This window comes from Gossypium arboreum, chromosome 1 (assembly GCF_025698485.1).
Source record: "Gossypium arboreum isolate Shixiya-1 chromosome 1, ASM2569848v2, whole genome shotgun sequence".
Taxonomy (NCBI): domain Eukaryota; kingdom Viridiplantae; phylum Streptophyta; class Magnoliopsida; order Malvales; family Malvaceae; genus Gossypium; species Gossypium arboreum.
In genome coordinates, this window is record NC_069070.1 from 36,006,296 (window position 1) to 36,015,111 (window position 8,816).

At 40.6% G+C, this 8,816-nt stretch overlaps 1 protein-coding gene across 1 annotated transcript; it reads left to right on the top strand.

The window, feature by feature from the left end:
- The first annotated feature begins 1,201 nt into the window (after window positions 1–1,201).
- On the top strand, window positions 1,202–3,036 carry LOC108481790 (uncharacterized). The gene is made up of 4 exons (XM_017784872.1): window positions 1,202–1,507; window positions 1,771–2,101; window positions 2,210–2,575; window positions 2,720–3,036. Exons 1-4 carry the CDS (start codon window positions 1,202–1,204, stop codon window positions 3,034–3,036), a joined length of 1,320 nt encoding a protein of 439 aa, XP_017640361.1.
- Window positions 3,037–8,816: the final 5,780 nt, after the last annotated feature.

The following is an 8,816-nucleotide window of genomic DNA, read 5'->3' on the forward strand; positions in this document are numbered from 1 at the left end:
ATGTGTAATTATCCTAATGTCTTATCCAATTCTGAATGGTTCATCGGGCAACGATATGTTGTGAACGAATATGTGAAACAAGTTAAATAACCAGGTATGAATTTGTAACGCCCCAAATTTCTCTAATTTCGGCTTTGTAATTGTTGGGTTGAGTGATAATGTGCTCTAGGGTGTGTTTGGGAGGTCCCAAGTTCAAGCTTTAACTTGGGCTAAAGTTTGGGTTTTATTGAATAAAGTCAGACTTTAGGTCAGTAGGCTTATGAAAGATTGTTGGTACAATCTTAACAGAATGGGCTTGCTGGTCTACTGGTTAAGTGGCAAGGGATTATGCTTAGGGTCTGGAGTTCGATTCCCTGTAGTAGCGTTGGGATTATTTTTGCTGCAAGTTGCAATTAAGAGTTAGGCTTAGCAGAAATCTGAGTTGGGGTTTTAAGGGAAATTAGGGTTTATTCTTTTTTTTTTTGGAATAAGGTATTCTTTTTATTTCTGCCGTCTTTTCTTTTGTTTCCGCAAAAACTTTGCTGTCGAAAATTATCTTTCTCCTTCCCCTCTCCTTTGTTTTTCTTCTTTTTCGATAAGCTTAGACGTATCGCAAGTGGTTCTGTCGATTCGGTAAGTATCACTTTATTTGAGTTACATGTTTCCCTTTGGAGTTTGTTTAAAGAAAGATTTTGGCTACTGTTTAGGGAATATTCAAGGTTCTGTGGATCGCTGATCGAGTTTCTAACAGTGAGGAATCACTGTTCTTCGTCGAAGGTAAGTCGATCTCACGTTTTGGGATTTGTCCATTCTTATGTAAGTCAATTTAAGTGACTGATTTGGGCTCGGTATTGTCAATCTTAGGCTTTGGAGTGCTCGTGGTTGGATTACCAGCAAAAATGAATCAGGTGTGTATGCTGATAACGTAGAAAACGAGTTTCAACGAAAGCCAAAAAGTGACCTGTCGACGCCACATGGGCGTGTGGTCTGCCCATGTGGTAGCTTGTGTCGCGAGACACGGGCGTGTGACTGACAAGCCAGGTCATGCGCACTCCACACGGGCGTGACAGACACGGGCATGTGATGGCTTATTGGCGATGTGTGAGGCATGGGCTCAGGAAAATGGGCTGTGTGAGCCACACTCAGCTCAGGCCGTGGTACTAAAGGGATTTGAGCTGAGTCCCTTGCATCTGATACGATCACTAACCTGGACACTAGCGAGATGCCGATGTCATTTGTTACTGAGACTGGTGCTGAGTCTCAGGACCGTGCAGCTGGGGACGTCACACTGTCTCGGTCCATGCTGCCAATTCTAGAGAGGGTCGTTAGGGCTAATATTGGTTCTGGAGGCCGTGGGTCAGTTACAGAACGACTCCGGTCGAATGGGGCTGAGATATTTAGGGGTATCGCTAGAGTTGCTCTGAGTGTAGCCGAGTATTGGATGAAGGCCACAGAGTGCATAATAGATGATTTGGATTTTACTGATGAGCAGAAGCTCAAGGGGGCTGAGTCTCTGCTTCGCGATGAGGCATACTAGTGGTGGTTGACCATTAAGGAGGGTACTCAGCCTGATAGGTTGACTTGGGATTTGTTTAAGACCACCTATCAAAGTAACTATGTGGGAGCTAGCTACACTGACACTAGGCAACGTGAGTTTCTGAATCTCACTCAGGGAGACCGTTCAGTGGCTGAGTATGAGGCCGAATTTCTAAGGCTGAGTCGCTATGCGAGGGGCATGGTGACGAATGAGTATGAGCATTGTGTTTGATTTGAGGATGGTCTTCATGATAGCTGCGAGTTCTAATAGCTCCTCAGAGGGAGCGGGATTTCTCAGTCTTGGTCGAGAAGGCCAAGATAACCGAAGAGGTGAAGCACTCTGAATGCCAAAATCGTGAGAAAGGGAAAGTTAAGAGGGATTCTGAGTCTACTGGTTCTGGGATGAGGCCTAAGAAAAAGGCCAGGGCTAACGGGTCCGTTAGAGTTGGGCCTACTGTTGCACCTGTTGGGGTGGCGATCTGTCAGCTATGTAATAGACGCCATCCAAGTGAGTGTTGGAGATTTACTGGCACTTGTTTAAGGTGTGGATCGACTGAGCATCGAGTTAAGGATTGTCCACTAAGGGGTAATTAGGTGCAAGCTTCGGTTGTTGAGACTGCATAGCCACCGAGAGGAGTACAGCAGCCACCTAGTGATTGTGGACAGGCTAGGCGTGGTAACGGTATGGGTTAAGGTCAGAGAGCACTTGGTAGAGGTACTGGGTCGACTAAGGCGAGGCAGCCTGCACTTGTGTATGTTGTACGTCGTCGTGAGGATGGAGATGCTCCGGACGTCATCATGGGTATGTTCCTAATCCTTAATGTACCTTATGTTGCACTGATAGACATAGGCTCTACATATTCCTACGTTGCATGTTCTGTGTCTGAGACTTTGGGAATACCATTTGAGAGTATATCTAGTGAGATTTTAGTGGTGAGTCCGTTGGGGCAGTCTATTAGGGTTAGTAAACTGTTCAGAGATGTTCCGTTGGAAGTCCAAGGGACGATATTTCTAGCTGATCTGATGGAACTTCCGTTTGGAGAGTTCGACTTAATCCTAGGTATGGACTAGTTGGTGAAGCATTGAGTAAGTCTGTATTTTACTGAAAAGAGGGTTGTACTGAGGACCGAAAAGGGTAATGAGGTAGTTGTGATTGTAGAATGACGAAATTATCTGAGCAACATGATATCTACATTGGTAGCAGAGAAGCCGGTGAGGAAAGGATGTGAGGCATACTTGGCTGACATCAGTGTTTCTGATTCTGTGGGCTTAATGGTTAAGGACATCCGTGCTGTGAAAGACTTTCCAAATGTTTTTCCGGAGGAACTACGTGGATTGCCTCTGAGTCATGAGGTAGTTTTTGGGATAGAGTTGATTCCCGGTACAGCTCCGGTGTCTATCTCCCCTTATCGAATGGGACCAAAAGAGCTGGTAGAACTGAAGGCTCAAGTTCAAGAGCTGTTAGATCGTGGGTTATTCGTCCGAGTGTGTCTCCATGAGGAGCACTGGTTTTGTTCGTAAAGAAGAAGGACGGTACGATGAGGATGTGCATCTACTATCGTCAGTTGAATAAGTTGACAATTAAGAATAAATACCCACTTCTGAGGATAGACGATTTATTCAACAGTTCAGAGGGGCTTCTGTGTTCTCTAAAATCGATCTGCGATAAAGATATCATCAATTGCGAGTAAAGGAGGACGATGTACATAAGACGACATTTAGGACTCGGTATGGACATTACGAGTTTCTAGTTATGCCTTTTGGGTTGACTAATGCACCAACGACATTCATGGATCTGATGAATCAAGTGTTCCAGCCCTGCTTAGATCAGTTTGTGGTAGTGTTCGTCGACGACATCTTGGTATACTCTTGGGCGGAGGATGAGCACGATAGGCATCTACGAGTGGTTCTGCAGATTCTTCGGGAGAAACAGCTATATGCGAAGTTTAGTAAGTGTGAATTTTGGCTTCGAGAAGTGACTTTTCTGGGACATGTAATCATTGCAGAGGGGATTAGAGTGGATCCTCGTAAGGTTGAGGTAGTGTTGGATTGGAAATAGTCAAAGAGTGTGTCATAGGTTCACAGTTTTCTAGGTCTGGCAGGTTATTACCGACGCTTTATAGAAGGGTTCTCGTTGATCCCAGCGCCATTGACTAGGTTTGTAACATCCTGATTTTGGGCTTAGTCGGAACAATGGTTTCGGGACCACAAATCCGATGAGGAAAATTTAATTTTTATTATATTTTTATGGTCTACGATTTCACGAAAAGATTTCGTGAAAATTTCGTTCGAAAATTTTGACGTTTGGGGACTCAATTTAGTAAAAAAAGACTAAATTGTAAAAAGTGTAAAAGTTGAGTTCTACATGTTAGAGGTATCAAATTGTTATGAAATTTTAAATGGGAGGTCTTTAAATGATAATTAAACCATTGTATAACTTGTTGGACAAAAAGGGCCTTGATTGGGTAAAATTTCAAAGAATAGTAAAAAGGGTATTTTGGTCATTTAGGGGTAAAATGAATTAAAAGACAAATTTTAAACTCCAAATGTGTCCCTTTCTTCTTGCTACAGTAGAATGTACCAAGAGCAGCCATGGTTAGGGTTTGGCCATGCTTCCAAGCTTAATAGTAAGTGATTCCGAGCTCCGTTTTTAATGTTCTATGTATTTTTGAAATCTTGGTAACATGATCTGCTCATTTCTACCATTATTTTGAGCTAGGATTTATGTTTAAAAATTTACCCATGAATGATATGCATGTATTTTGATGTTTATTGGTAGAATATGAAGCTTGAAATTGTGTTAAATAACTTTTTCTAAGCGATTTTATGTGAAAACGAGTAAAACGGTATAATCGGTAAAAATACCTAATGTTCATAAGTACATGTTAGAGTGAGAATTTGATGTTGCCATAGAAGGGAAAAATTATCATCATGTCATAAAACATAAGAAAATAGGAAGAAGTTAATTTTCGAACCTTAGGGTAAAAGTACAAATATGCAAAAGTTTAGGGGTCAAAATGCAAATTTGTAAAATATGATTTTTAGACCCATATGAATAGTGTGACTAATTAGTAGGCTAAATGTGATATTATAGATCAAGGAAATCGAGATTTGGGCTTAAATCGGAAAAATACAAGGTTATGGACTAGAATGGTAAATTGCCATTTTTGGATCTGAGGTAAGTTTGTACGTAAATAATTTATTGATTCTTTTTATTTATTATATTTTGTTATCATATGAAATGTGGCTGCCTATAGAATGATTATTTGTTGTAAATTGCAAATTGAAAAAGGACTATGAATAAATTGTAACATGTTGGAAAGTGAGGAATTTCTCGGTTGAGCCTTCGGAATAGAAATGATACGAATGATCTATTGTGAGGTCACGTGTGTAGTACTAAGTGCAGGCTACTATGTGTATTAGATAATTGGCCGCATGTGTAGTACTAAGTGCAGGCTCCTACGTGTATCAGATGGTTAGGTCATGTGTGTAGTACTAAGTGCAGGTTACTACGTGTACCGGATAATTGGTCGCATGTGTAGTACTAAGTGCAGGCTACTATGCGTACCAGATAGCTTTGGCTACAAGTGTGAAAATATGTGCAGACAACTAAGTATCAGTTATTATTTCGAAGAGTTCAATGGGAAAATCGATTAAGTAAAAATACATGTGAACATGATTATATGATGAATAAGTGCAGGTATATGTTTAAGAAAATTTTGAGCAATATGCTCGATATTTGAGTGAACTTCAATAAGACAAAATGGATTAAGTGAAATTATGTAAGAGTGAATTTTAGTAGTAAAACAGTGTTGGACAATAGCAGTTGTGTGACTTTAAAATTCACTAAAAATTTTGTAAGTTGAATTAAATTTAAAATGAATTATGAAATTAAATCTTAATGAGTTTATTTTCATATAAAAGAAACAGGGGGAGAGAAAGAGTTGTATATTATGTGATATTCTAATTTTTGTGAGAAAGTGTCAGAATGAATTTGAGATCCCCTGTTTTAACTTGGAAAAATTGTTAAAAATTGTATAAAAATAATTATGGATTATAATTTATATTCTTAGAATTTTTGATGAGTCTAATTTTAATAGAAACAAACAAGAACATTATCCAAGTCTCGTACTATGAGATAAATAAATTTTAGTGAATAAAGGTTGAAGTTGTCAAACAACGAAATAGGGGAGACTTTGAATAATAAAATGTACTTATTGGCTGGACCAAAAATACTTAAAATTTTATGGTGGAAATATATATGAATCTAGTTTTTGGGAAAATTTATGGATCTTGATTTGGAGTTTCGTAACTCTAGATATAAATGATTTAGTGACTGTGACTCAAGAAAGGAGCTTAACCAGAACATGTGTAAATGTACAATTGGGTTAGTTTTACTATGGAAAGCAAGTTAGTAAATTGCTTATTATTATTTCATGCGAGCTTACTAAGCGTAAAGCTTACCCCCTCCTTTCCATTTCTTTTAGTGTTGTCAGGTTAGCTCAGGGTTGGAGATCGTTGAAGGCAACATCACACTATCAAGCCAACACCTTAACAGTATAAACACATATGCTAGAATTATCAAGTGAGTGGCATGTATAGGGACCTAGTTTTATAACATGTGTTATTATAATTTGGCCAAATATATTGGTATTTAGTGAGCTAATGATTCTGACTTATAAATCTAGCTATTTATGTTATGTTTGATATTGGTAATGTGCATATGCTTGTTTGCCATGCATGGTTGGTAATATGTTATGTGTTGTTGTGAATGTTCAAGTCCGTTAACGCCTCGAACCCTGTCCCGACGTTGGATACGGGTGAGGGGTGTTACAAAGTTACTACGTAAGGGAGTTCCCTTTGTTTGGAAGGACACTCAGCAGGAGAGCTTTGAGAAGCTCAAGACAGTCTTGACTCAGGCTCTAGCTCCAGTTCTGATACAGCCTGAGTCTGGCAAGGATTTCGTGGTTTACAGTGATGCGTCACATATGGTTTTGGGTTGCGTCCTGATGCAAGATGGTAAGGTAGTGGCTTATGTGTCTCGACAGCTTAAGACTCACGAGGCTAATTATCTGATGCATGACTTGGAGTTGGCTACAGTAGTCTTTGCATTGAAGATTTGGAGGCATTATCTGTACGGTGAGAAGTGTACCATTTACACTGATCACAAGAGCCTCAAGTAACTCCTCACTCAGAAGGTGTTAAATCTTAGGCAGCATCGATGGGTAGAGCTGCTTAAGGATTATAACTGTAGCATTGAGTATCATCCTAGTAAGGCCAATGTGGTGGCCGATGCGTTAAGCCGTAGGGTTGTAACTAATTTGAGAGCATTGTTCGCTCGACTGAGTCTTTATGACGATGAGAGTCTTCTAGCAGAGCTGCAAATGAAGCCAACATGGATTGAGCAGATTAGAGATAAGCAGTCAGAGGATGAGTCTTTTCAGTTGCAATTTCGTCAAGCTGAGACTGGGACTACTAAAGATTTTGGACTGAATGTTAATGGGGTGCTGTGTTACCGAGGTAGGATCTATGTACCTAAGGATGAGGATTTGAGACTATCGATTCTGAGGGAAGCGCATAGTACGCCTTACGCTATGCATCCTAGTGGCAACAAAATGTATAGGGATCTTCGAGAGTTGTGCTGGTGGCCGGGATTGAAACGTGAGGTGACAGACTTCGTTGCTCACTATTTGACTTGTCAGAGGTTAAGGCGGAACATCAATTACCTTCAGGTTTGCTACAGCCGGTTAAGATATCGATGTGGAAATGAGAGCGAGTAACGATGGATTTCGTTAGTAGGTTACCCCTAACATCCACTAAGAAGGATTCTATTTGGGTCATCATGGACCGATTGACCAAGACCGCACATTTCATTCCTGTTAGGACGGACTTCTCCTTACAGAAGTTGGCCAAGCTATAAATTTTTGAGATAGTGAGGTTGCATGGGGTACCTATCTCGATCATTTCTGATAGAGATCCTCGTTTTATGTCTCGGTTCTAGGGAAAACTCCATGAGGCTTTGGGTTCCCGTCTTGACTTCAGTACTACTTTTCATCTTCAGATAGATGGACAGTCAGAAAAGGTGATTCAGATATTGAAGGACATGTTGAGAGGTTGCGTAATAGATTTCCGAGGCAGTTGGGAGGAGTACTTGCCTTTAGCCTAGTTCGCTTACAACAACAGCTATCAGTCTAGTATACAGATGGCACCGTATGAGGCACTTTATGGTCATAAGTGTTGCACCCTTTTGTGATGGACTAAGTTGGGTGAGCAGTGTGTTCTGGGTCCGGAGTTGGTTTCAGAGACTAAGGATAAGGTTCTCTTGATTTGGGATCGTCTAAAAGTGGCTTCTGATAAACAAAAGTCCTATGCAGATTTAAAAAGGAAGGACATCGAGTATTTTGTGGGGGACATGGTTTTCCTAAGGGTCTTGCCATGGAAAAAGGTTATGAGGTTCAGTTGCAAGGGTAAGCTGAGCCCTCGGTTTATTGGGCCATACTAGATTCTGAAGCGAGTGGGGCCAGTCGTATATTAGTTGGAGCTACCTTCAGAGTTGGATCGTATACATGACGTGTTCCACGTCTCGATGTTAAGACGCTACCGCTCTGATCCTACGCACATTGTGCCTGTAGAGGAGATTGAGGTTAGGCCAGATCTGACGTTTGAGGAAGAGCCAGTTTAGATTTTGGATCGTGTCGTTAAGGTCTTACGTAGGAAGTTTATTCGATACGACAGTAGTATCCTCACTTTTTCTGATGTTAAGGTGCTGTGGCGGGATCATAGCACGGGATAGGCTACTTGAGAGCCCGAGGATTCGATGCGACAGTAGTATCCTCACTTTTTCTGATCAGGTAAAATTCGAAGACGAAATTTTCTTTAAAGGGGTAGAGTTGTAACGCCCTAAATTTCTCTAATTTCGGCTTTTGAAATTGTTGGGTTGAGTGATAATGTGCTCTAGGGTGTGTTTGGGAGGTCCCAAGTTCAAACATTAACTTGGGCTAAAGTTTGGTTTTTATTGAATAAAGTCTGACTTTCGGTCAGTGGGCTTATGAGGGATTGTTGGTACAAACTTAATAGAATGGGTCTACTGGTCTAGTGGTTAAGTGGCAAGGGATTATGCTTAGGGTCTGGAGTTCGATTCCCTGTAGTAGCATTGGGATTATTTTTGTTGCAAGTTGCAATTAAGAGTTAGGCTTAGCAGAAATCTGAGTTGGAGTTTTAAGGGAAATTAGGGTTTATTCTTTTTTTTTGGGAATAAGGCATTCTTTTTGTTTCTGCCGTATTTTCTTTTGTTTCCCCAG

Excerpts from the sequence above, each read along its gene's own strand:
- LOC108481790 (XM_017784872.1), top strand. The coding sequence starts at position 1,202 with ATGCCGATGTCATTTGTTACTGAGACTGGTGCTGAGTCTCAGGACCGT. Across the intron at positions 1,508-1,770 it reads AGTCTCTGCTTCGCGATGAG|CTGCGAGTTCTAATAGCTCC; the intron begins GCATACTAGTGG and ends TCTTCATGATAG. Across the intron at positions 2,576-2,719 it reads AGAGTTCGACTTAATCCTAG|AGAAGCCGGTGAGGAAAGGA; the intron begins GTATGGACTAGT and ends CATTGGTAGCAG.